This window comes from Sturnus vulgaris, chromosome 1, assembly GCF_052056855.1.
Source record: "Sturnus vulgaris isolate bStuVul1 chromosome 1, bStuVul1.hap1, whole genome shotgun sequence".
In the NCBI taxonomy this organism is placed as follows: Eukaryota; Metazoa; Chordata; class Aves; order Passeriformes; family Sturnidae; genus Sturnus; species Sturnus vulgaris.
The window spans coordinates 154,318,677-154,346,121 of record NC_142243.1 but is presented as its reverse complement, the minus strand read 5'-3'; the positions used below and the strand labels follow the sequence as shown (position 1 = coordinate 154,346,121).

At 47.7% G+C, this 27,445-nt stretch overlaps 1 protein-coding gene across 15 annotated transcripts in view; it reads right to left on the bottom strand.

Annotated features, from left to right (window-relative positions):
• ADGRB1 (adhesion G protein-coupled receptor B1) overlaps positions 1-27,445 on the bottom strand; it is a 279,870-nt gene that overhangs the window by 106,214 nt on the left and 146,211 nt on the right. For all 15 annotated transcript variants that reach the window (XM_088179990.1, XM_088179982.1, XM_088179994.1 and 12 more), the window contains 9 exons: positions 27,138-27,239; positions 25,309-25,415; positions 24,364-24,558; positions 23,263-23,331; positions 19,766-19,874; positions 18,797-18,940; positions 16,238-16,313; positions 12,157-12,259; positions 11,127-11,170 (listed from right to left, as the gene is read on the bottom strand). In XM_088179990.1, coding sequence (XP_088036116.1) covers positions 11,127-11,170; positions 12,157-12,259; positions 16,238-16,313; positions 18,797-18,940; positions 19,766-19,874; positions 23,263-23,331; positions 24,364-24,558; positions 25,309-25,415; positions 27,138-27,239 — 949 coding nt within the window. The remainder of the gene's footprint in view (positions 1-11,126; positions 11,171-12,156; positions 12,260-16,237; positions 16,314-18,796; positions 18,941-19,765; positions 19,875-23,262; positions 23,332-24,363; positions 24,559-25,308; positions 25,416-27,137; positions 27,240-27,445) is intronic.

Sequence of the window (27,445 nt, the reverse complement as noted above, 5' to 3'; positions counted from 1 at the left end):
CAGTGCCCTTGAAGCTGTCAGGAGCCTTGCTGAGGTTTGAAGGATGCTTAACATTCCTTAAGATTTGACATATGAGCTGTACTATGAGCACCATTAAATAAATAATAACCACAGCAAAAATGAATAGCGTTCTCTTGGATCCCAGCTCCCCTGGGCTCCTTTTCTCCCAATACAGGCCACAGTTAACTTTTATTTAGAGGCACCAGCAGAGCCATGAGAGAGGGCAGGAGAGCTGAGTTGTGGCTGTGCTCTGCTCCTCCTGGGTGACAGAGAATAAATCCCTCCCTGGGTTTTTCCTTCCCCACCTGAAAGTGACACAGTTCAGGTTCTGGGGACAGCCCATCACTCATCAGTGCAATTATGACCTTTTCTCTTTTTGTCTCCTTGGCTGGCTGGTGGTGGATTGGATCCATTACCCAAAAATTAGAGGGACTGATGTGCTTCCCACCCGTTTTGCTGCCTGCACTTCCATCCTCAGCAGCAAGAAAGGCTCACCTCAAACCTGGGGAGATCAAGGTTCTTGCTGGGTCAGGCTTCAGGCCACGACCATAAAAATCATGGAGTGGTTTGGGCTGGAAGGGACCTTCAAGATCATCTCATTCCAACCCCTTTCCATGGGCAGGAACACCTTCCACTATCACAGGTTGTTCCAAACCCCATCCAACCTGGCCTTGGACACTTCCAAGGATGGGGCACCCACAGATTCTCTGGGAAACCTGTGCCAGGACCTCCCCACCCTCACCCTGCCATGCACCAGGCTCTGCAGAGGGTGAATTTATTCCCTCAGAGACAAGCAGCAAACCCCCTCCTGACATCCCACCAACATCCCACATGTCCATTAAACCCTCTGGAGATGCAGCTCTGGCCTGAAGCAGAAGGGAGCTCTGGGAGATGAACACTCATCTTCCAACTGGTCAGCGCTGTAATTGAATTAAAGGATTTGCAAAGCCCTGGAAAGAGCTTTGACAAGTCTGAAAATTGTTCTAGTCTGTGAAATTGGGCTTTGTGACCTCGCTGCATCAGTTATTTTTTCTGACTGAGGGTTAAAGTGCATCCAAATAAATCTGATGGACAGGACACAGAGGATTTGTCCTCTCCAGGGGTTTTGCTCATTGCCTTCCAGGAGGGCCACTGGGAGAATCTGTCAAGCTCCACACCAAGTTGGCTGTCAGAGCAGGCTGGATATTCCATGTTTTTGCTAATCCTCTCTGCCATGGGGCCAGGAGGCCACAGAGAGCTCAGATGGGATGCACAGGTTGGTGTCTTGTGCCCTCATGTGAGCAATCTCACAGTGATGGCCTTGAGTCATTCCACCTCATGAAGACCAAAATTCATGTGGTGACACTCCCTGCTGCCCACACAGAACAAAAAACACGATGGGAGCTCCCCTGGGTGACCAGTCTGACCATCAAACTCACCTTTAGACAGCCAGTTCTCAGTGATAAATAGGAATACTTATTTTTGCTCACTAAAAGGAGTTCCTTTCTCCCAGATTTCCTGACATTTCAAGGAGCTGTCTGATGTTATTTAGCACAGCAGACTCAGGGAAAACTGAGGCACGAAGCTTACACTGATTTACCCAGACACACAGAAAGTTCATCATTAGACAAGGGCTGCATCCCAGGCACTGTGGCCTCTTTTTGCTGCTGTTTTAGCAGAACATTTCATCTTCTAGCATGGTGCACAAGCAGTCAGGTGAAAATGAACACAAGTCCTTTCCTCCTCTTTAAAACAGGGGCAAACTTTCCCCATCCTTATTCCTGGAGCCTCTTCCATCACATTCCTCAGTCCTGCCTTGTCCCTCCTGCCAGTCCCTCACCTCTGAGCAATGCCATGGACTCAAGAACTGCACCCTGATCATTTCCCATGGAATCCCATCATGAGAATGAGGTGTCTGGGACCGGAATGGACAAAAGAGATAAAATTAGATATTAGGGATAAATTTCTGCCTGTGAGGATGGTGAGGTCCTAACACAGATTCCCAGAGAAGCTGTGGCTGCCTCTGGATCCCTGGAAGTGTCCAAGGCCAGGTTGGATGGGGCTTGGAGCAGCTTGGGAGAGTGGAAGGTGTCCCTGCCTATGGAACAGGACTGGAATGGGATGATCTTGAAGGCCCCTCTCTGCTCAAACCATTCTCTGATTCTATGATGAAATTTCAGAAACACAATTTTTTTTTTTTTTTTTTTTTTTGTGGCAGATACTGCTGTGTTTCTGGCTTGCAGTTAAAGGATTCATTAAAAAATGAAAGAAATTAATCTGAACTTGCCTCAGTCTTGGAAGGAAGTTGAGGAAAGAAGCCTTGATGGGGAAACTTCTTGTGTCCTTAACAAAGATATCACCTGCTCAGACATCTACCTAGGGCTGGGCTTTGTCCAGCCCTGGTCTCAGGCACTTGTGGTCATAACAAACCTTCCTCAAATCATGCACAGGCTGCTCTGGAGCCCTCATCTCCCAGCAAAGCCAATATTTCAGAGGATACACACCTGGCAAGATCTGCAGGTTTAGAGACAGAATCATTTGGAAAGTGGTGTTCTGTACCCAGACAGACTTTCCTGTGCCCATACTGGCAGACTTAATTAGTCCAGCAAAGGAGCACACGGAGATAAAGCAGCTCCACTCTGAATTTTACACACAGAGGGTGCAGAATGTTCTGCTGGAGCAGCTCTTTGTGTCTCCTCTGTGCACCTGAGCCTGCCTTGAAGCTGGTTCAAAGCTGCAGCCTGTTGAGTCACTGGAGTTAGAGCACACCAAAAGCAGGCAGCAGATTTCCCCAAGCTGCCTTTTTTCCCCACACTTCAAAGCCTGGAGCTGTGATCCAAAGCCCTCCAGCAGCACACACAGACCCTGGGCTGTGTTGTTACAGCCTGGAGTCCCATCCCTGGGCAGTGAAGTTGGATTTGCAGCACAAGCCACGCTCAGCAGCCTGGCATGCCCATGAAGATGGCCCAGGAGCCATCAGGGATGCAGCCAAGACAGGGATGCAGCCGTAGAATCATGGAATTGTTGGTTGGAAAGGATCCTCCAGCCCAGCTCTTGACCCAGCACTGCCATGTTCATCACTGAACCTCAACCCCAATGCCGCATCCAAGCATCTTTTAATTCCCTCCAGGGATGGTGACTCAACCACCACCCTGGGCTGCCTGTTCCAAGGTTTGACTACTCTTCCCAAGAAGTAATTTTCCCTAATTTCCGATCTAAACCTCCCCTGGTGTGACTTGAGGCTGTTTCCTCCTGTCCTTGTTACCTGAGAGAAAAGATTGACTCTGACCTGGCTGCACCTTCCTGTCAGGGACTTGTGGAGAGCCAGAAGGTCTCCCCTGAGCCTCCTTTTCTCCAGGCTGAGACTCTCCAGCCCCCTCAGCTGCTCCTGGTGCTTTTTTTTTTTTTTTTTGTTTGTTTTTTTTGTTTTGTTTTTTTGTTTTTTGTTTTTTTGGTTTTTTTTCCCAGAACACACAGCACAAACACATGCGAACACAGAAACCATCCTGAACCTCATGAGGCTCCAGCTCTCACCCTCAGCACTGAGCTGAGGTTGGGAATCACATCACTGAACCCAAAGCTCCTTCCCAGTGGGAGCATCCTCCAGGTGTCAGTGTCTGGCTTCTGCCAGGTCTGTAGAGAGAATTCATTTATTCCACCCATATTCCCAACCCCTTTGCTAGGGAAGCAAGGCAGCATTTGGTCCAGAGCCTCTGAATCCTCTGTCCTCTCCCCCTTTCCCTTCTGTCAAAAGCCATTAAACCCTGCTCTGCTGGCAGGCAGCAGAAGCCCTGCGTTCTCCTGCTCAGCTTCTCCTGCATCCTGTGCTGTGAAAGGCACTGGAGAACAATCCAGCTCCTGCTCTCCCAATTCCATGGACAATTCTGACCACTGGGAAGCAGCTCAGCAAAGGCCAAAGGAGTTTAACTCCTTTGCCAAACAGGGATGGACACAACCCTGTGCTCTGCTGCTTGGTGCTGACAGAATTGGCCACCTCTTTCCTGAAACACCTGGAATACAGGTAACAACTCCCAGGAAAAGGTGTCCTTGTGACAAGGGACGTGTCTGTCAAAACAGCCCCCTGGAATCTTTCCTTCTTTGTGCTCCCAGCAGCCCCAGAGCCCAGGCTGAGCAGGGATAAATAAATCCTCAGGCTCTGGAGGTGTGACTGGCTTTCACTGCATTGCCCTGTTTTTGTCTGCTCTCATCCAGGGCTAGAAAAAGGCTCCTGGGACCATAATTCCATCTGCCTGGCTGCACACTGCGAGTGCAGTCAGACAGACTGAATTAAGGGATACTTCTAACTGGGTTTAACACAGGGGAACTAATGGGAATATTCAGATTAACCTCCCTGCACGCCCCTGTGTAGCCAGGCTTTGCAAGCACGATGCTTTCTTCCCTCAACACATCCACAGGAGCAGTTGGGAAAGGCAGGATTTGCAGCTGAAGAGGAGGGGAATTAAACTGATTAAGAGCAATGGAGCTGGAACAGGGGGACTGGCAAACACCAGCACAGACACCCTGTATGGGATCACATGAAAGGCAGTGTTGCTCCCCCACAGCTGGAGTGTTGCAGTAAAAATATATATGATATATAATTTGTATAAAATTAGTATGCAATAGGTCATAGATCCAAAGGGGAGAGGAGTGCATGGATTTCTCACTGGGTTTTAGGGTTTTAACAGACGTGGAACTGCTAGAGAGATTCCAGACACCTCAAAGATGATCAGGGATAGAGCCCTTCTTCTCTGGAGGCAGGCTGGGAGAGCTGGAGGTGATCAGTATGGAAAAAGGAAAGTGTCAGAGACACCTTAGAGCCCCTTCCAGTGCCTAAAGGAGATCTGGAGAGGGGCTTTGGACAAGGGATGGAGTGCCAGGACAAGGGGCAATGGCTTTAAGCTGAAAAAGGGTGGGTTTAGTTGGATATTAGGAAGAAATTCTTTGCTGGGAGGATGGTGAGGCTTTGGCACAGGTTGCTCAGAGAAGCTGTGGCTGCCCCTGGATCCCTGAAAGTGTCCAAGGGGAGGATGGATGGGGCTTGGAGCAACCTGGGACAGTGGAAGGTGTCCCTGCCCATGGCAGGGGGGTGGAACTCGATGATCTCTGAGGTCCTTTCAACCCAAACCATTCTGTGATTCTTTATCTGGGGGAATCATTTATCCCTGTCAGCACAGACAGGTTGTGACTCCTGATCTACAGCTCTGGCAGGGTCATTAATGCTCGGGGTGACAGACAGGGGAAAAGAGAAGCTGCTTCTTGACTTTGGAAAGCTTTTCTTCAAAAGACAGGCGCTGGGAGATGGATTAATTGATGTGATGAGCAAAATGATTTCTGTGGGACGTTAGAGATAAGAAAACTCCAGTGTGACACGTTTCTGGTGGTGGGGAGTAGAGGAACAAAGAGAGCTGTACACGCCCTCCAAAGGAAATCAGACCAGCAAGGCTGAAATCACAAAAAGCCCCAAAAAACGCAGGAAAGAAAAGTTAATGCCTTTCTCTTCCAACAAGTGATGTGAAGCCCATGGAACTCACACAACGTCCTGCTCCTTGTGCTGCCCTGCAAGGACTTTCCTTTTATCCTGTAGGACCTGCAGTCAGGAATTCAGACTGTTTTGGATTCTGCAGATTAGACACTGGATATCCCACCCAAAAACTGGGAATTTCAGGAAAAGCAGCTGCACTTCAAGATTCATGAGGTATCTGGACCATAAACGCCAAAGAGTATAATTACCCTACAAAAAATTATACAAGCAATTCCTCCTTCGAGGATATTTTGGGGGCTGCTCTGAGTTGCTCCAGACAAAGCAAACAAACAAAAACACCCCAAAAAAACTTGTTCTGACACTTCAAACCTCTCCCAGTGGTTTGTAGCTCTGTGTGACCAGCTCCAGGACCAAGCCACACCCTACCCCTCAAGCAGTTCCTGTCTGAAAAAATCCCATGAGCAGGACTGTCCTCATCCTCTGGGAGCTGTATTTTAGGATATCACAAGATTCCAAGGGATTTCCCCTCACCCCCGAGCTAGGACAGTGTTTGTTTAGTTCTCCAAACCTAACCTTGCACAGGTCACCTTCCTAAACAGTGAGGTCTGCATTTCCTAAGTCAGGTGGGTGAAAGGCTTTAATTATTGGAACAGATGATCTTTCCCAAGGGAAGCCGAGGGTGTCCTTGAATTAAAACCACAGATTCCCGAGGCACTTTCTCTTCCAAGAGCAGAAAAGCTTTTATGCAAATATTTTGGAAGGTTTGGAAAGGCCTCTTAAGATCAGTTATTGTAATGCCTGGTTATTATAATGCTTAGTTATTATAATGAGACAGAGGAGCAGAGGAGTTGCTGGATGGAGCCAGGTGTTCCCTGTGGGATGAGGGTTCCCCTGGCAATGCAGACCTGCTGGATCTCACTCTTTGTGTGTCTGGGGTTGGATTTCACACCTGCACGGCCTGGTTTTGTCTCCTGCACCAGGGGCTAAAATACAAACCCTCAGCTGGCTTGGACCCTGCTGTCACCAAGGAGGGGACAATTGGTGCTCACCTCTTGCAGCCTGATCTCATGTTGCCTCTCCAGACCCTTCATAGGATCACAGGATGGTTTGGGATGGAAGGGAGTTTAAATATCTTCTCATTCCAAGCCCCTGCCATGAGTAGGGACACCTCCCACTACCCCAGGTTACTCCAAGCCCCATCCAACCTGGCCTTAGACACTTCCAGGGATGGGACATCCACAATTTCTCTGATCATCCCAGTCTCCAGGGTTGCAATACCACCCTAACAGTAAATAATTTCTTCCTAACACCCAGTCTTCAACTACTTTATTTCACTTTAAAGCCATCCCCGTTGTCCCATCACTCCATGCCCTTGTCTGGCATCCCACACTTTGTGGTTTGTGACTTTTCCTTCTCACGCCACTCCTCCTCATTGACCTGATCCCATGCTCAAAGAACACCCGAACACAGCTTTGATGGCCTGAATCCAGACTCATCAGCCCCATGGGGCAGCAGGAGTGCTTTGGAACAATAAATAGCCCCACACCTTCCTCTGCAGCCACAGAATCATGGAATTGTTAAGGCTGGAAAAGATCATCAAGCCCAACTCTTCAGCCAGCACTGCTGTGTTCACCATTAAACCTCATCCCCAAGTGCCACATCCACACATTTTTGGATACTCCCAGGGGTGCTGACTCCACCACTTCCCTGGGCACCCTGTTCCAAAGACTGGCCACCTCCTCAGTGAAGAATTTTTTCCTAATGTCCAATCTAAACCTGCACTGGCTCATCTTTTCCTCTTGTCACCTGGGAGAAGAGACTGACTCCAACCTCATTGAAACATCCTTTCAGGGAGTTGTAAAGACACGTGAAGTGATGCTGTCACCACCACTAACAAACCTTGGCTCTGTCTCCCTGTTCCCATTGCCACGTGAAATCCCTGTTGTGCACGAGGGCAAGGCAAGTGAGAAACAAAACTCTGGTGATGCACAAGAACGTGAACACACATCCATGATTGTATTTATCAACTCTCCTGTCCCAGCAGGACAAAGAGGAGCAGGACACCAGATCCTTCCTGGGTTTTCACTTCATCAGGGCTAAGCAGCCAATAATTACTCCAGATGAATACCCTTGGAGGAGAGCCAGAGAATCCCAAATCATTCTCTGATTTCAACTTTCAATTTACCCAGCCCGTGCTAAGCTCATTAATCACACTTGCAGCACCCAACACAACAGAAATTAGTCCCTGATCTTCTCCCCTGTTATTTCATGACATGAGGAGTTGGGGGCAAGGGGATGAGAAAGGAGAGGCAGAGGTGCCACCCACGAATCTCACAGTCAGTCAGAGGGGCTGGGATTAATAAATCAAAAATCCATTGTTAATAGTACAAGCTTAAATATCCATCTAAATGCAAATGAATGAACACTCAAGGGTTCTTCCCCTTTTTTTTATTTCTAAGTGCTCTGTTCGACAGCTCCATCTTTGAGGGAGCACATGGTCACCAGATAATTATCTGTTCTAATTGCAATTTTACAGTCCAACCCTTCATGCCCCATGGATTTTAAGTGGCCTTTAAAGGGTTTTGGCATGCTCTGGATGGGATTGGAATGCTCAGGTGGCTGCAGGAACAGGCAGGAGCTCTCATGAGAGGATTGCTCCAGGTTTTCAGTCTCTGTACATGTTCAATCACAGGAGGCAAGGGGTTAAACCCTGGGTCACTGGAATCAAGTGGAATTTGGGTCACCAAGATCTGCAGCCTCAGGTGGGTGACTGTGAGTGTGGGGAAGCTCCACCTGGCCACCCATCCTTGGAGCAGGAACACGGAGAGCAGCAAAAGAGGAATCTTAAGGGGTCTCAGCATCTTCTGAGACAGCAACACCACAACAGGCTGGCTTGGGCTGCACAGGGAATGCAGCAGGCTGGAGAACAGGCAGGGAAATGAAGCTGTAAATCCATTAGGTTGGTCAGAACCGGGAAATGGAATTTCACAGAATGGCAGAAGGGTTTGGCTTTGAAGGGACCTTCAAGAACATTTAATTCCAACCCCTCTGCCATGGACAGGGACACTTTCCCCTAGACCAGCTTAATCAAAGCCCCATCCAACCTGATCCTGAACACTTCCAGGGATGGGACATCCTTAGTTTCACCCATTTGCACAAACACCTTATGAGACTGATGGGTGAGAAAACTTCCAGTCCATAGGGAGAGGTGGCAGGAAGGAGAAAATGGGAGCAAAGAGGGGAACCACAAAAGAGTGGCTGAACCATGGGGTTTCCTGGCACAGAGACACCAACCAGAACCTCTGTCACATACCAGGCAACAAGTCCAGGGTGCAGCCTAAAAGTTCTTTTACCGAGCAGGAAACAATGACCCCAAATTGTGATCCAAACCCCTTGACAGCTCCAGAGCACTGTTCAAGTTCGAGGGGAACAGTCAGGACTGGAGATCAGGGTTTGTATAATTTGCCTTTCATTAGACTTTCCCAGGAGGGAGCAGAGGTAGCAAATCAGCTTTAAAATGTTGTGCAAATCAGCTTTTAAAATATTGCACAAACAGCTTGGCATCTCCCCTCACCAGAGCTCACCGGATCAGCTCAAGTTTTGGAACATGGTCTGAGCAAAAATCTGCTGATATCAGGATCTGGAGCTTTTCAGCTGCTTGAAATTGCAAATGTTGGTTGCAAACACTTGCAGGCATGCACACACACCCCCCAAAACCCCAAAACACGGGGAGAGTGGAGGCTTAGCAGCAACATTTGCACAACCAATCTGCTGGGGGCTGGAATCAATCCTTGAAAACTGAGCTGTGGCACTGGTGCCAAGAAATTTCCTGCTCAGCTCTTAGCTCTCATTGTTTGGTGCCATGAGGATGCAGAGATGAAAGACTAAAAGGGATCCCAGCATCTCCCAGAGAGATAACAGGCAGCCCAAAAAGCTGCTGAGCCTTGGGAGGAAGAGTGTGGAGCAGCCAGAGCTCCCAGGGCAGGGAGTGACCTGGTCCAGCGGGTTGGAATGAGATGAAATTCAGGATCCCTTCCAACCCAAACCATTCTCTAGGATGAGGCAGAGCTGATGATGCTGAACTGGGCACTGCTTTCCCTCCAGCTCAGAAATGCCATCCAAACTTCTCAATCCACGCTCAGCACTGGGCAAACCTTCATCTGTGTCCTACCAGGCACTTCCCAGTGCCAGCTCTGACAGATTTCAGTTCCCATCATGAATGACATCCCTGTCCCTCAGCCACGTCCAAACTGGATTTTGCTCTTTTCATGCTCAGACTGCAGCTAATTAAATTCAGGTCTGAGCATGGCAGGGAAACATCTCCCTGCTCCTGGACACAGCCCTCTCTCTGCTTTTGGAAAGCCAAAAGCAATAGGATGGAGTGCAGAGCAAAAGGGGCAATGGTTCCAGCTCCTGCCTTTACTTGCCAAAAATTGGGTTGTTGTACAAGTGCTTTAATTCCATTCCAGCGTGGAGAAACAAGAGATTTAGCAGAGCAGGCCAGCTCCTGACTCTGCCCACCAATCCAAGCCTCTGTGCTGACCCACACACAGAAAATATTATAAAACCTCCTTTTATCAATTTCTTAAAAGTCCACCTGCATCTCAACCATCTTCCAATGCTGAAGCAATTTTCTCTAGAAGCCAGAGGGACCAGTTCTGCCCTGGGCTACGACACAGTTGTGATTCCACAGGCAGGGAGAACCTCTGGGTTCTCCAGCTTTTCTTTGGATCCACTCAGAGATGCCAAATTAATCCCAGACCAACAAGAACTGAGCTGAGTGTAAATATGTTGCCTGCCTCTGTGTGCATATGCTGCTTAATGGAGCCTAAAAGGACAAGAATGGAATCATTTTTCAGATGCTGCTGGTAATAATAATAAATAATAATAACAAATGCAGGGGCATGTGCCAAATGTCTGAGATCTCAAGGAGAGGAACTGACTGCAAGCAGAAGAGGAGCCAGGTAGGTGCTCAAACTGAGATGCAAAAGTCAGTGAAGTAAAACCACCATTAAATCAAACACTTTGTATCCTTGTCAAGTTCACTCAGGATTTAAGACCTCACTTCCAGAGTGCTGTTTTTCTGGTTTTTTGTTTTTTTCTTTCTAAGATGTACATTCTTCAACAACTAGTCCCCATATGGGATTTATGGTCCTAGCTCTTTGTAGTAACTTGGAATTGCTTTTTTTCCCTGCTGGCCACAAGCACATCAGTCAAACCATCCTGAACAGCACCAGTCATCACTGGGATTCTGGCAAAAATCATTTTTCTATATCACAGCAACACAATATAAAGTCCATATCACATGGGCTTCACCTCCACAGTCCGTATTTGGACTGATTTCTTGTTACTCTCCTTATGGTGAATGATTTGGTGTGAGCACTGCAGAGAGCCAAGCACAGCTTTGCTGAGCTCAGTCTGAAAACTTCCACAGTCCTGGGTCCCAGTTCATGCATCCTTTATGTGGAAAAATCCAAAACAGCACTAAAAGACAGCTCAGAGAGAAGCAGTGTCCATTTGTGAAGGAAGAAGCACTCCCCACCAGGGCAAAGAAAATACTGAGTAGAGAGAGCAAGAACTGACACATCACTGCTAAAATTATGATGATTTCACCCAGAAATGCAAACAGACCTGTGAAGAGTAAAGGGAAACCCACAGAACTCACCCATCATTTTCATCCCACAGGATGCAGGTCTGGTTGGTAGTTCCCTGCCAGGAGACAAGAAAGGGAAAATAGAAACAAATCAGTGTCACGCTGTTTGTGGAGTGTCTGGACTGGAATGAAGAATATGGGGCCTGTAAAACCCCTTCCACTGCTCTAAGGATGTCTGGGATACACCAGATGAGCTGTCATGCTTCTCAAATCCTTGGAATGGCTTTTGCCACCCTGAAAAGGCAGAATAAAATGTGCCTTGGTTTGTTCTGCATCACCACCACTGCAGAGGGATTTTGCTCTGCCTCTCTCCTGACTCAACCTACAGATATTGCTCCTTATCCCTCCTCTCACACAGAATCCTTTTGCTGCTCCCTTCTGGAAAGTGGATCAAATACAGCCTCTGCTTTTGTGGGACAAAGCCACAGCCCTGCAGGAGGGGGTCAGGTGTGTTTAAAGCCCCCTGGAAGAAGTTTGCCTCTGACTCCAGCTGTCTGAGACAGCGTTGGAAAATCCCTCCAGGAGTGTCCAAAGACACAACAGATCTTAATATTCATGTTGTAGAGCCTCAGGAGGGCATCTAATCTCCACAAGGACGGGCCTTGGGGTATGTAAATGTCCATCCCATAAAATCTGCTTGGGGTTGAGCAGAGGAACCTGGAGGGAATTTTTGCCTGCCTTGGAAAGCATTGAGGACAACAGTAATATTCCAGAATTAATAGGAACAACCTTTCCCCCTGCCTTTCCCTCCTCGAGGAAGACCATTGTTACATCAAGTTATTCTAAGGAGTGCACAATTATTCCCCTGTGATGATGCCCACAATGAAATGGTTTGAACTGGGGACAAGCATGGCCATGTTCCCTGTGCCTGCATCTTCCTGCTGCTCTGGAAATGGAGCTTTTTTTTAACGGGCAAGATTGAAGGGTCCTGCACCAGCAAAAAGATGTCAGGAGCCCATCAAAACCACCTCCTTCCCTGCACCAGCACATTCCTGCCCTGCAGAAGCAAATGGGATGGGGCAACTTCCCAGGAACCACTTACATTGTACAGGTGGGAGAATTCAATTTCCAGAGGGGTGAGGAGAGACCGAGGCAATGGCTTCACAGTCACAGAGATGACTTTGGAGTTCAGAACGGTGCTATTCCTGGGGAGCAGAGGGGAAAGAGAGGCTTTAGAGGGATTTTTGTGGAGCAGGGAATCCCATGGCAACCATCACTGCTGGTGCAAGGTTTAGTGTGCACAGTGCAGAAGGGGTTGACCCCATTATTATAAAATACCCCCAAAGATATTTGCTGCTGATGGGCCCCATCCTCTGGGTTCCCCTCATAGCCAATCCACATGTATCCCTCCAAAATCAAACCATTTAATGAACTTTATCAACCCCTAAAGCAACTGGACTTCGAGTCTGTATCTATCCCAGAAATAATATTCCTAGGCTCATTTTCTGTCCCTGCCACGAGGAAACAGCTCATTTGGACTACAGTGACCCTTGAAGGTCCCTTCTAACTCAGAATATTCCATGATTTCTTGTGTTTTCAAAAAAAAAATCCTATTTTGCCTCTCCAAGGCTGGCTTAGCCTGCACTGCAGTGAGGCTGAGGCATGGTTGTTTATCCATGGGGCAGCACACGATCCTGGCTGGAGGCACTGCTGTGTATCTTCATTCCCTGAGCACCAAAAGCAAATGGAAAAAGGCCAAACCTTTCATGTAGAAGTCTAAATGTCTGTGCCTAGAAAAATATTGCAAATAATCTGGCAGCCCTGGGATATTTGTCTCTTGGGAGGGGCAGCAAGTGAGGAGGTATCTCTGATTCCTGGAAAGCCAAACTCTTTGTAGGCACTTGATGCTGAACATGTAAATACACAGTTTCCCGATTTTTCTGCAGTTTATTGGTGTTTAAATAAGCAGAAGGTGTCCACAAGCTGAGAGTGATGCCATGAAGGAATTGGTAGTGGATGGTAGATCCAGATCAAGCTGTTCCAAGCCCCTGTGGCATCCATGGATAAAGGAAATCCTTCCTTATCCAAATCTTCACCAAATCTGCAGGTACTGCTAAAATCTTTTGGTTTTCCCTCTGGATTTTATCTTTCTTTTTTAAAAAATAATTAGTTGGGAAAGATTTGCACTTGCTTACAGCAGCTTAAAAAATAGGGTTTAAAGGAAAAAAAATAAGAGGAAAAAAATATTTGGAATTGTCCATGGATGTGTAAGTGGATGCTCAAAAAGCCACTGTTCCACCAACACTAGAGGGAACAATAACATTGATTTAACAGGGAAAGAAAAAAAAATATATATATATTTTCCTTTGAAAAGAAAGGAAAAACTAAAGAAAAAGGAGAAAAAGAATGAAATTACAAAGCCCAACCATCACCCTACAGAGGAAAAGTAAAGGAGCAAATCAATAGGAGTAGGCAGCTGTAAGAAGCTAAAAATGGGATCTGCTGAAAGGTAACCACCAGTGCATGTCTTCATTAGCGGCTGTGTCTGTAAGGGTCAGCCCTCGGGTCAGTGCTGCTGAATATTTGCATGAGCAGCAGGGCTGACACCAAAACCTCCTTGTGGAGGCTGAGGAGCAGGTGAGAATCAATGCAGCAAGCACAGACTAAAAGAGAATTTGACTTTTCAGCGTGTCAAGTTGTTAGAACACAGAAATCACGGGTGTGCAGACTGTGAAGGGTGATCAGTGGCCACGAAGCTGCAGCTCAGCCAGAATTGAAGGAGGCTTACAAAAAAATGGAGAGCATATTTTAACATGGATAAATAACGACAGCACAAGGGGGAATGGTTTTAAACTGCAAGAGGAGAGGTTTGGATTAAATGTTGGGAAGAAATTCTTTACTCAGAGGGTGGTGAGGCCCTGGCACAGGTTGCCCAGAGAAGCTGTGGCTGCCCCATCCCTGGAAATGTCCCAGGCCAGGTTGGATGGGGCTTGGAGAACCTGTGCCAGTGGAAGTTGTCCCTGCCCATGGCAGGGAGTTGGAATGGGATAATCTTTAAGATCCCTTCCACTGAGATGAAGCAAAGAACTTCTGTCTGTACCCTTCTCCTATGGATTCTACTGTGCTGTTGGGTTCAGTTTCACTTTGAGAGGGGGAAACAACAAAGGCAGTTCAAAACAGAGACACAGAATCGATCCAGGTGCAGGCAAACAAACAAAATTTCTCTGTTGGAAGGATTGTCTGACAGTTCTTTGCACGTGGGGGGCTTTTCAGTCACCCACCCGAAGGCCAAGTGCCTGGAAGTGAAAGTCAGACAAATTCACCCTTAAAAAGAGAGGCAGGCTCCTGGCAGAGAAGGTAATTAAGCAGCTGAGCAGCTTGTCGGGGGTGGTGAAGGACTCAGTGTCACGGGGAATCTTTCAGGAGGAAGATGAGTCGCTTTTTCTACAAGCCCAGCTCTGGGAAGAAAAGAAAACACGCCGAGATTGGGCTTGGGCAGGAGCTCAGAGGGCTCCTGAGTGGCCACCAAGGGTGTGCAAAGAGCTGTGAACACAGTGCTGGGTACGTGGGGAGATGCAGGCTGGTGGCTCTCTGCTGTCCGTGTCCTCTGCAGCAGAGTCCAGCTGGGACCAAGCGCCTCTCTCACCTCCCTGCCTTGGAAAATCAGGTTTTGTGTGCAGCCCATCCCAATTGTCACAGCTGCCAAGATCCGCTGGGCTCTCAGGCTCCAGGGGGACAGAGTAATGTGTGACTCAGAGACAGAATTGCTGCTTGGGGGAGGTAAATTGGGACAATTAGGAACAGCTCAGCTGGTGCTGTTTGCTGAGTTAAATCTACTTTTTTTGGTTTTGGTTTTGTTTTTTTCCTTCTTGAAAGAATCACTCTGCATTGAATCAGAGTGGTCCAGACCAGGGTCTGGGTCCATATTTCTTATGTGTACACAGAAATAGCTGCTCTCCTCAGCGGTCAGAAATATTTTTTATCCATAGGCAGCTCCGTGGTTATTCAACAACATTCTCCTTTTTAATGCTGTGTCCATTTGCACAGCGCTGAACTAAGAGGTGCTTTACTGCAGCAGCTGCTGCTTTAATTTATCTTTTTTTTTTTTAATTTTTCCTTTGACTCTCCACAGGTGATTCAAGACTCGAGATTTCTTTAAAGAGGGACTGTCCTTTAATTAAGGAACATCTTAAATCAGCTCTCCCGTGGGAATGCTGTTCCGAGGCTGTGGCTGCTGCAGCTGCTGGTTATCAGAGCTCATTCCCTGCTTGGCCAGAGGAAGCTGAAATACCGCTGGATCATTTGAGCCGATGATGTTTATTGCCCTTCTGATCTAATTCCCACTGCTGTAATGGAGGATATTACAGAATACAGTTGGCTGACTTGCTAATTCCTCTCTGCACTCACTCGGAGCTCTTTTGCCATTGCCAGTGCTAAATCTGGAGGTATTTAAATGATTATCGGTGAGGAGAGATGCCCTGGTGTTTATGGTAAATGGGCTCACGCTAATCAGTGCAGAACAGATTTAGAAGGTGCCTTAGGATGCTTAATTTACTGCCTCAGTACCAGTCTTGGGGAGAAAAAAAAATAAAAAAGAGCGAGAGGAAAAGAGAGAGGAGCGAAGAAACGGGAAGGGAGTGCTGAACACAAAAGCTTTGATGCCCCAGGCAGTTTGCAGTGCAGAGAACAGGCAGACATGTGCAGCCAGGCATGCTCTGCTCCCCTCTCTCTCTCCCCGAGCCTGTCTTCAGCCCTGCTGCTCTCCAGGGCTCAGTGTGGCTGGCAGCTCGGGAAGATCGGGGCAGCTGAGCATCCCTCATCTGCCAGGGCTGCCAAAAAAACCCTTGTGACCAGGAGGGCAAGGTGAGGTTCCATTCCTGGAGGGTGAAGGGTGGCAGGGAAGAGTGAGACAGCAGCACTGAGCTTCCTCCCCTCCTGTCTGGGGTGCTGCACGTGGATGGGGAAAACATTCCTGGGGAAAACATTCCTGCACCTCCAGCAGGTGATGCACGAGCCTGGCCCCACTCGAACACGGAGGTCAAAAAATATTCCCACTGCAGGTCAAAATCTGTCTCGTTTCACCCAGTGATCTCTGCTTTTCCCTGGAGGAGCAGTGCTCTGCAGCCAGAGGGATGATCCTGGTGATTCCCCAGTGCTCCCCATCCCCAGGCAGCCCCTCTTACCTCTGCAGGGACAGGATGTTGCCCACGTTCCTGTACAGCACGGTCCCAACCACGAAGACAGAGGAGTCGTCCAACACTGCAGGACACCAGAGGAGGGGGAAGAAGACAACAGCACTGAGACAATCAGGGTGGCAGCTGTCCCCAAGAGACACCCAGGGGCAGGATTTGGCCTCTGGAGGAGCATGGCCAGTGGTGGAGGGCTCTCTGTTGGGGCATGGCCAATGCCAACATCACTGCAGTGGGATGCAGAGGCTGCTGTCACTACAGGGAGGGCTCAGCACCTTTGGGGTGACCCAGCATCCCAGATTTCTGCCCTCACCAAGGCTCACCCCTCCCAAACGATGCTCCCCCTTTCAGAAACCCCCCGAATTCCTCTGACAGCACCACAGCAGACAAATCTGCAGGAGGGAAAGGTCTCTTGCAGCCACCTCGAGGCCTTTGGAGCTGTCCACAGCTATCAGGCCATCAGAGAGAAGAGCTGTGCCCGGGCTGACAAGGCCAGTGGGAAGGGGAGAGGTCCCACTGTGCCTGCTCTGACCCCAAAACTCATGTGCTGCCTCTGGGGGCTGCAGCAGACCCAGATGAGCCTCTGAATCATCTGTGTGACCTCTGGGCACGTCACTTGACCTCCTCCTCCTCTTATTTTTCCTCCTCCTCTGCAACCTCACGGTGCCCAACTGCAAAAAGACAGAACTTCCCCTGATAAACCAGGAGCAGCAGAGGCAGCCCCGGGGCTGGAATTTCAAGGGGGAGAAAAAGGAAATAGCTGGGAGGAAAGCAATGCTGAAGAAGCCTGGGAAAGCACCAGGTGGGGCTTCTCTAGTATCTTGTATTGAGGCTGAGCTGACAGTGTGTCTGCTCCATCACTGCAGGACAGGCACAGCTCTGCATGTCTGCCTTTCTTATCGTCTATCTGGGATATCTGGTGAGCACACAACTGGGAGAGACTGACAGACAGGCTTGCAGAGCAATTCTGTCACCCAACTGCATAAATCAGTGTTGGCCCATGGAAATGAACTGTTCAAAGCCAGCTCCCAGCAGTGAGGGGGTTTGGATTTGGTCTCATGGAAGATGCCTGTCTTCATCACTTTGCTCAGGGTAGCTACTCCTGTGCCCAGAGAAAAGTGAGGATCAAAACTAGAGGTGGATTTCTGCTGAATCACTGAGTAGCCCCTCAAAAACTACACCACCAGCACAAGATATTGAATAAAAGAGAGGCAGAAGAGCCCTGGGTGGTACTCAGGAAGCCATGGAGAGGTGAGCACCGATTGGAAGTTGTTTCCTCAGGGTGGATGTCATGTTTTGTTTGCTCAGTCACTACAGCTCGGGGGCTCTGCAGCAGCTCTGTGTGAGGATGCTTCCAACAGAAGCCTAGAAAACAGCTCCAAGGGGAGCTGGATACTTTTGGGACAGCCCTCAGCCTCAGAGCAGGATCAGCTCTGTCTAGGTCTCGTCCAGCAATTTGTCCAACAAGTGATTAAAGATTTCCAAAGGTGAAGGCACCACAGCATCCACAAACAAACTGGGATAATGCTCCCAACGTGCTCCAGCAGGGAGCTCACGCTGTCTGCAAGGCACAACAAAATTCAAGGAAAATTCAAGGAGTGCTTGACGTGGTCCTTGCTCTGCCAGTGACTCACTGTCTACCCTTGGGGGTGTCACTAAACTCTTCTTGGCCTCAGATTTGCCAAGTTGAAGTGATGGCTGATGCCACCCCGAGCAGGGAGGATGATGACAAAAGGTCCTGGTGTGGTGACAACTCGAGGCCAAAGGTCTTTTTGTAGGAACAACTCAGTCTCCAGCCTCTGTCCCAAGGAGGGGGGAGCCAGCAGCTCCCAAAGCCATGAGTGGCAAAAGGAAACCCCATCAAATCCCAGCAATCAGCCCAGTTTAGGGTCCTGCTTTTGAGAATTCAGGGCTCAATCCTGCCAAATGTTGTCTCTGCCAAAAGATGGAGTGTGTTGGTTCCTGAGACTCTCATCCATCAAACCATCCCAGAAACCTCCACGTGTTTTTTCAGATCTGGCAGTGAGGCCAGCTTGGTTGAGGCATCACCTCCATGCTGGGGCTCCTATCCATGCCCTGCTGTGGAGCTTCAGTGATAAATGCCTCTTAATTTTATTTCTGGGGGCAGGAAATTTCACACAAGGGCCACAGATCCCCAGATCTATCAAAGCTTGTCTGAGCAGCAGGCTCAGAGCCATCAGCTGCTCAGCCTGACCTGCTGACTGCCAGCTACTCTTCCTCAGATGGCTCCATCAGGTCTGGATCCAGGCTTGGAGGGCACCTAAAGCATTGCTTGCCAATTTTTCCTGCTTCTTTAGGGAAAATAAACATCCACACCCAGGCACTAAACCTGGCCCTGAACTTTTGTGAGGAGTTTAGTTTGAACTCTTAGACCATATTTGAAAGCCTTATTTGCACTCATCAGTGCTTTGATGTCCAAATACTTGTGAGCAAATCCAGCTGATCTGGAAGAGGATTTCCAGACCAGGCAAATGGAAGGAACCACTCTTAGAAAACAAAGGAAAAAAAAATTGTGTTGGCTGTGCTGCCTACCTGAGAGCCCTGAAGACAGGATGCTCTTGGAGACAGTGACCTTGTCCTCTGAGTTCTTGGCCCAGTCCACCATTCCCCTCCAGCCTTTCATGGGGAAGGTGATGTCAGTTGCTGCATTTGCAGGCAGTTTGTGAATGCCAAGGACTGGGGAGAAGCAAGAAATAAAACCAAGTGAGTGAAACCAGCTTCAGTAAATTCCACATATGCTCAAGAAAACATGGGAAGCATTAATGGGAAATCAGAGAAGTTGGATCTTGGGAGCCACAGGAGTGATTGCCTCTGCATGAAAAAAGATACCAGCAGGGCTTGTGCTTTGCTGAAAGGGTCCTGCCTTCATTAAATCTGTCAGTCTGCTCCAGCACCTTATCTCCAAGAGTGGCCAGCAGCAGCTGATAAGTGTGAGAAAGAACAAGACATCTCTTGGTTTGTCCTCCCAGCAATCAGCAGGACTTTCTCAGCTCCTGGCTTCATCCAGACCATCAAGTTTAACAGCCACCAATGGACCTCTCTTTTGTGCACTTCCCTAATCCCATCATGAACCCATCTGTATTTTTTGGCTTCTGCAACATCCTCTGGCAACAAGTTCCACGCTGCGATTGTGCACACAGCATCAATCACACACTGCCTGCTGTTTGCTCGCTGCCTCCATTGACTGCTGGGCTGTTCTTGTGCTCAAAAAATAAAAGGAAGAGTCTAATTCTGCCCAGTTTGTCATCTGTTCTCCATTTGGTAGATATCTCTCAGATCTCTCTGTGGACATCTCTTCTTCCTCATGAAATCCCAACTTCTTTGGAGAAAAGCCACCCTGTATTTATGCCCGTTCATGTCTTCCCCTAGATCTTTTTAAGTCCCACCACCTGCTGCCTCCCCTCCTTCCCTCCCTCCCCACAGCCCAGGTTTTCCACATTGCACAGTAATTAACAGCTTTTGGGGGTCTCTCCCTGACGTGGGGAGTGCCAATGAACTCACCCAGGTTGTCCGTGACTTGGTAGGAATCCCGGAAATCTTTCATGCGGAAGCCGATGACATCAATGAAATCCTCCACGAGCCTGAACAGCTCCTTGGCATTTGGCCCTATCTGCAAAGAGAGGCAGAATTTTGAGTAGATCAGTCCTAAAAACAGCAGGAGCTTCTCTGCAGGCAAAGGTTTCTGCCCTCACACGTGAACTGGGAGCATATGCTGGGTATAATGGACTGTTATGGAGCTGGGGAGAAGGAGGACTGAGGAATCCTAAGATGAAGCCAAGAAAAAGAAAAAAAAAGAAAAAAGGAAAAGGAGAAAAAAAAAGAAAAAGAAAAAGAAAAAGAGAAAAAGAAAAAAGAGACAAAAAATGATAATGTGATACTCAGATTGATAGAACTTAGGGTGGAGGGCAAGATTTTAAACAAAAGGAAATACTGGAGACTCTCTGGGGAAGAGAATAACCTACCCATCTCCTTTCATAAAGTCAGAGAAATGCAGAATGCTGTGGGTTGGAAGGGACCTTAAAGATTCTCTCGTTTCAACTCCCTCTATTGAAAGCAACCACACCAAAGGACAATTGTGATCTAATGTTGAATCCCAGGCAGTCTGGTTTTCTCCTTTCCTGTTTTGTTGTCAAGATCTCACTCTCTGAATCATCAAGTTCTTGATCCTGGGCTGTCCTGGAGTTTCTCTGCCTCTTATTTCTTCCCTGGTTTTTCCCCATTGATAAAGACATTGGCAGTGACTCTTCTTTACCTGTACTTTGCCAGTTTAAGACTAACTGTTAAACAATAACCAGTTTTCCATTATACATTCCATAAAACATAATCCACATAATGAGCTTTGCTGACTACCTGTCTTCTCCTCAAAGCACATTTGCCCACAGGGGCTTGCAAATGCCACGAGAGGCTGAAGACAAGCAGTTCAACTCCTCTTCCTTTTCCTTCTCCACCACTTTCACAGCGTTTTCAGTTCCTCACCGTAATCCAGACATTCTGAGGTGGCTGAGTGAGCTGGAGGGACAGCTGGGGACAAGCAGGATGGGAAGGAGAAAGGCTGAGCCATGGAGAGTGTGGGCAAGGAGCAGAGGGGTGGCCATGCGTGTCTCTATCTCTGTGTCTATCCAAGGAGCCTTGGTAAGACTAAAACTGTCTCAGAATGAGATTAAAATGTCCTGCCAGTACAGCAGGTGTGCACAGAAGGAGGAGAACTGAGTGAGGATGCTATTTTTAGCTGCACACTTTTATATTCCATTACAGATTGAAATCACAAGGTCAAATCAAATACAGGTTACACTGGATATTGCATTTTAAGTTTTATCATATAATGGTCAATGAAGGCTCTTCAAAAATCATTGTAGCTCTTATCTGAATACCTTTATGGCTTGTTTCAGTTTTTATTTTCCTTGAACAACATCTTTCTGCCTGGGGGAGCACAGGGCATTGGAAGGTGAGACTGCAAGGAAGTTGGGTTTATTTTTAATGAGCAAATTGGGAGCCAAAGGCTTTGTTTTAAAAGAATTGGTCGATCTCACGGAATGCAAGGTGTGATTTTGGTCCAGCAGCTTTGAGGGAGAAGCAGAGAGACCTAAAACCTCCATTGGCATCCTGTTCAGAGAGACGTCTGTGTGCTAAAGTCATGATGCTGGGCTGTCATCTCAATTCCCACTAAAACACACCCCAGGAAAACATTCCCCCCGTGATGCTCCCAATCCCTGTGCAGGTCATGGTGATGCTGGGCTGTGCCTGCCTGGAGGTGCAGAGAGCAGATTGCACAGGGAAAACCACTGGGAACCAAGTGCCACACACAGAGAGCTATTTTTAAGGGGGATCAACAGGGTTTCCCTGTTGTCATGACAACTTGATAGTCTCCTCTGCTCGGTGCTGAAATACCTACATACACCTGGAGGCTTGAGACCAAATATTTGGACACAGAATCACAGAATCAGGGTATAGTTTAGTTTGGAAGGGGCCTCTGAGGCCATCTGGCCATCAGCTCAAAAAGGGCCACCTTGCCCGGGACCATGTCCAGATTCTTTATCCCACCCAGAACAGACCATGTCACCCTCAGCCAAATTCAATAGGAAAGCACAAGATATCAGGGAGAAAAGAGGAGAGGAGAGGAGAGGAGAGGAGAGGAGAGGAGAGGAGAGGAGAGGAGAGGAGAGGAGAGGAGAGGAGAGGAGAGGAGAGGAGAGGAGAGGAGAGGAGAGGAGAGGAGAGGAGAGGAGAGGAGAGGAGAGGAGAGGAGAGGAGAGGAGAGGAGAGGAGAGGAGAGGAGAGGAGAGGAGAGGAGAGGAGAGGAGAGGAGAGGAGAGGAGAGGAGAGGAGAGGAGAGGAGAGGAGAGGAGAGGAGAGGAGAGGAGAGGAGAGGAGAGGAGGGAAGGGAAGGGAAGGGAAGGGAAGGGAAGGGAAGGGAAGGGAAGGGAAGGGAAGAGAAGAGAAGAGAAGAGAAGAGAAGAGAAGAGAAGAGAAGAGAAGAGAAGAGAAGAGAAGAGAAGAGAAGAGAAGAGAAGAGGCTGCTCAGAGTTGCTCTTTCATGGAGGAAATGTTTTTGAGTCCCTGTCTCATGTTCTGGACTTTCAACAATTGTGCCAGCACTTGTTAAAAATTTTTTCCCAGAGGAGTTCTCTGGCTGGTGTGAAGATAACTGGACTCTGGTGTTGCTTTATGTGTTGAGTGATTTTTTTTTCTTGCATATTTGCTGTTTCTAGATCTTTTGGAGGAATTTTGCAACAGCAACAGCTCCCAAAAGGAATGGTAAAAGGACACAGGAAGAGGTGTGACACAATTCCACAACAGAGAGTTCAAATGGGGCACACAAGACAAGGGCCAAATAAGACACAGAAAGAAAAACCAACAACACCATCCCCTAATACTTGAGAATTCAGCTACAGAATTATTCATAGACTCTTAGAATGGCCTGGGTTGCAAGGGACCTTAAAATTCATCTAATGCCAAACTCTTGCCATGGGCAAGGACACTTTCCACATCTTGCTCAAAGCCCCACCCAGCCTGGCTTTGAACACTTCCAGGAATGGAGAGTTTGAGCAGGATTCCTAACCTTGACAGGAGAGAAATAAAGCAAAATATAACTGAACCCAGAAGCTCAGCCATGCAGACCCCAGCTCTGAAAATCCCTTCTGTCCTATATGTTTTCATCCAGGAACTCAAAGCCACATGATCCCACTTTATTGTGGCAAGAGGAAAGAGTGGAATCACAGAAAGACATCAAGATTATGAACTCCAAACTAAGTCCGACCCCAGAAATCCATCCCAAATTTGGTTTACACCACCAGCATTTCATTGTTCTTCATCCAGAGAATCTGGCTCAGAGCTGAGATCCTGTGGCTCCCTGGGTTACTGCTTTAGTGTGACTTAGCCTGGAACTAAGCTCTTCTTAGGAGGTCATGTAGACACTTGGAAATTCCCCTCCTCATGGCTTAACCCTGTGCTGAAAGCCTCTTTATTCCCAGGGAAGGTGCTGAAGTGAAGGTCCATACCAGCTGAGCTTCCTCCCATTTTTCCCGGTTTTCCTCTGACAAAATGTTGCTGATGATCTGGACGAAGTTCTGGGGACAAGAGAGGACAGAAGAGGTTGTTATGCAAACATAGCCCAGGCTGGGAAGGTCACAGCGGTGTGGGAGGGACACGTGAGATTTAAACATGCTCCAGAAGCATTCTCATGATCCCATCCCCAAAAGGTTCCAGAGCATTTCACAGGCCCCCAAGGATATTAATGACAAAACAGGTTTTAATAAGACCTTTTTCCCAAGGCCTTCACTTTAAATACTGCATCTTCTAAGGCATTGGATTGGGAACAGGTCTTGTATCCATTACTGATGATTTTTAAGGACAGATAAGGTAAATATTTGTCAGAAACTGATCAAAACCAGATGATCTTCCATTACATAAACCCTTCCATATATTTTTTTCTATTATTTCTGTTGTTTCCAATATAGAGAAACCTCAGGATCCCCTTTAGCTTGCAACCAGGCAGGAGATGCAGAGATGGATCAAGAGGGTGCTGTCCATGGTAGGAGCTTTGCAGCACATGACAAGAAGGAAGGAGACAGGAAATTTAAGACTATTGATTTTTTTTCTCCAGTTTTACCACTCTCTGCAGATCCTGCAGGACCAGTTTAATGTTTCAAGTCATGAGGTGATGACCTATCCCAAGGGTGTATCCTGTAGCTGCTCTGAAGCTGCTGGAAATAAAACCCTGGGATAAGAAACCATGATGATATTCCCCTACATTAACACCCAGGTACCCAATGCCACGAGATCATTTTATCTCGAATCATTAGCCTGAAATCCCTGCCAAATAATCCTCTCATATCAATTAGGCTCTGCAGTGAAGTGCTATCAGGTTGAAATACTTCAGAGCGACCTTGGCTTTCAAGATCTTAGTTTATACACCAAGGAAGAACCACCTCGAAAGGAGAGATTCAATGCAGAAAGACATTTATGTTGGGAAAAATAATAATCTGATTTTCATCAGCACTGTATCAGCTACAATCAGGATCAATTATCAAACCTGGAGCCCTGAGCATGGGCACCTCTCTAAGCCAGCCCTGGGCCCCAGGAAATGCCCCTGGGCTCACCTGCACATCCCCAGAAGTCGGGCTGTGATACGCCCTACGGAAGATCTCTGTCATGTTCCTGAGTACGTCCATGGTGGACAGCAGGTCCCCACTGTAGCTGGTCCCATCCTGGGAGATTTCCACAAGGTTCTGGAGCACATCTGACAGCCCATCTCCCATCAGCCCACGCTGAGCTTTGGCAAGGTGTTCCCTGGTCTGAGAAACAGAAAAGAAATGGAAGAAACACTTTGAGGGACAGTCAAAGTCAAGTTAATGAGCTCAGTGAAGGAATTGCCAGGGGAAGGTTTTTGACCTCCCTCACAATTCAGAGTGCAGATGAGATGAATCTGACAATCTTTGCGGGCCTGAGAGCCTCTGATATTTTTAAAATGATAGAAAAGAGTGATAGATTCTAAATTATCTTCTAAGTGGTTCTAAAATGACAGAGAACTGAAATCTTCTGTTTTGCCCACGAAGAAGAAATTGTACTACTACAAAGTCCTTCTGTTCATAGCCCAACAGAATATTTTTGCCCCAAAACCTTGTTTTCTTACAACCAATTTGGAATTATTTTAGGACAGACTGTACCTTACCATGAACAGGAGAGGTCAGTTCTCCTAAAGGCTGCAGGAGACCAGCAAAAATTCCTCATAACAATGAATTTAAGATTAACAAAAAATAAGATGCTTTTTAAAAAGTGATACAGTCATAGCAATACTTAATGATAATGTGATATGACAAGCCTGGAAGAACCCAGATTCTGCCAAGCTGGATATGAAAATATCTTGAAACATCCCTTGTCCATGGAGTGCCCATGCATCACTAGGTAAGCAGAAAAAACAGTAAGAGAAAATCAAGGCAGAGCTGGAAACTCCTTTTTTTCCCTTCTTTTTTGTAACTATAGCCATGTGACAATCATTGGGGAGGATGCCAAACCTGCTGAGCTGAGCAGTGGGGCTGCCTTACCATCATCTGAATGTTCCTGTAATCTATAGAAACACACTTGATGTACGTTGGAGGCTCCCAGTAAGCGATGCCTTCTTCATCTAAGATGCATCTTCTAAGAATCAGCCCTGGAAGAATGAAAGAAACAAATACAGGAGTGAGGACAGGATGAAAGGCCAAGCATTCATGGGGACTGGTCTTCTGTCATGAGTAGGAAGTCATGGGACAAGAGGACACAGCATCAAGTTGTGCAAGTGAAGATTTTGAATGGATATTAACAAAAAATTCTTCACTGGAAGGGTGGTCAAGCATCAGAACAAGTTGACCAGAGGAGTGGTGGAATAATCATCCATAGAAGTGTTCAAAACACTTGTAGATGTGGCACTTGAGGACACTGTTTAGTGGTGGGCTGGGAAGTGCTGGGTTAATGGTTGGACCTGAGGATCTTAGAGGTCTTTTCCAACCTTCATGATTCCACAGAGATCACCCAGAACTGGTCAATGCACCCATTCAGACTCAGCTACCAGCACAAAGGGCACCAGAGGCACCTGCAGATGCCTGAACAAGCCTGTAGGTGCGATTATCTTTATTTCCTTCTCCTGCCTTTTATTACTGAAGAGCAGCAAAAGGAACTGGGCAGGAAAACAAAAAAAAACCAAACAAATTGGACACAGCTAGTCAGGGTAAAGGGAAGGTTCCTTCTCCTGCCCTGGATGGCAGCATTTTTCCTGGCTTGGGAAGCCCCACGAGCCTCCCCAGGTGGTTTGGTCTGGTACTTGCAACTAAAGCAGGGCTTGTGCTGCCCACGCAGCCTGGAGGGGAATAAACACCCAACAGCACCAGTTTTGCATCAGCTGAAACTTTCTGAAAGCTGCTTCCAGTCCTCCCCCAAGCCTTCCTTCAGCTCCAATCCACAGAGGGGTTTGCAGTGATAATCACATGCCTTGTGATATAGAGGAATATCAGAGATATTCTGATATCAGAGAGGAGGAAAAGGGAGAGGGATCACCCTGTCCCAGCCATCATGATGCCATTTGGAAAGTCTCTGAGGATCAGGTTTGCTGGGTCTGCAGTCCCATTGCTGCTGCCAAGTGATTCAGTGACCTTTCTTTGGATACAGCCCTTCTAGGACAGCATTGGGGATGACACTGACTGTCCTGGGCTGAGTCAAAGAGAACTGTCTGTATCCAACCCTCTCCCTCAAACGAAATAAAACCTTTACACTCATTACTGACCCTGCTGCCACTGTTTCTGTTCCTGCCTGGCAGCGAGGAAAACCCAGCTGAGGACAAATCCCCACCACCAGAATCACTCCTGGAGCCTTCTCTGCACTGCCTTCCACTCCTCAGGGAACACCTGGATGCCCACATCCTTTTACTTTCCACCAGAACAATCAGACCATTCACTTGAGTGCTCAAGGAAACATTTAGAGAGGTGCTGAGGTTTCTAAGTGTAAATGGACAATGGAATTCAGATTTCCTGCTCTCATACAGCAGCTGCTTTTATGGGTGCTGGAGAGAACTACAACACCCAAATCCAGAAGACTCTAAAGTTTTACCTGCTCTGCAAAGCTTTTTGTAGATAATGGAAGGAATATATCCTAGTGTTCCTTAATTTCAAATTTTGCATAGGACCAGGCAGTGGACGGATGGAAACCAGATCATCTAGTAACAACTAAGGTGTTTGTGCTTAACAATAAAAACAGAAGCTCAGAGTTAATTTAGCCGTGGACAAAGAGAGGGAAGTCCATGTGCCTGTCCTGTCTTCCCACAACCAGGTTCTCCTCATCTAGGACACGAAGGATGTCCTGATGATGAGGGACCACGTGCCCACCGTGCAGTCACCCTTACCAGTGGCATTCCGGGGACACCGGACGGCTGCAGCATCCCCGGCTGGTGTCTCTTTCCAAACCACAGGGCCGAGACTCTCCTCGTCACAGATCTCGTGGGGCTCTGCCAGGAGAGAAAAACCCCACTGGTAAAGCTTCCTTCTCATCAAGGACACGGAAAAAGGAAAGTATGGGAGCGTGGTCTGTGAGCCAGGAGGCCTGGAGCTGCACTCCCAGCTCTGCTGCTGCTTAGTCCCCTCACAAAGTCACTTCACCTCTCCGGAAATTGCTCTGCCTGTCTGAAAACTGGGTGTTCATCCATTCCAATGA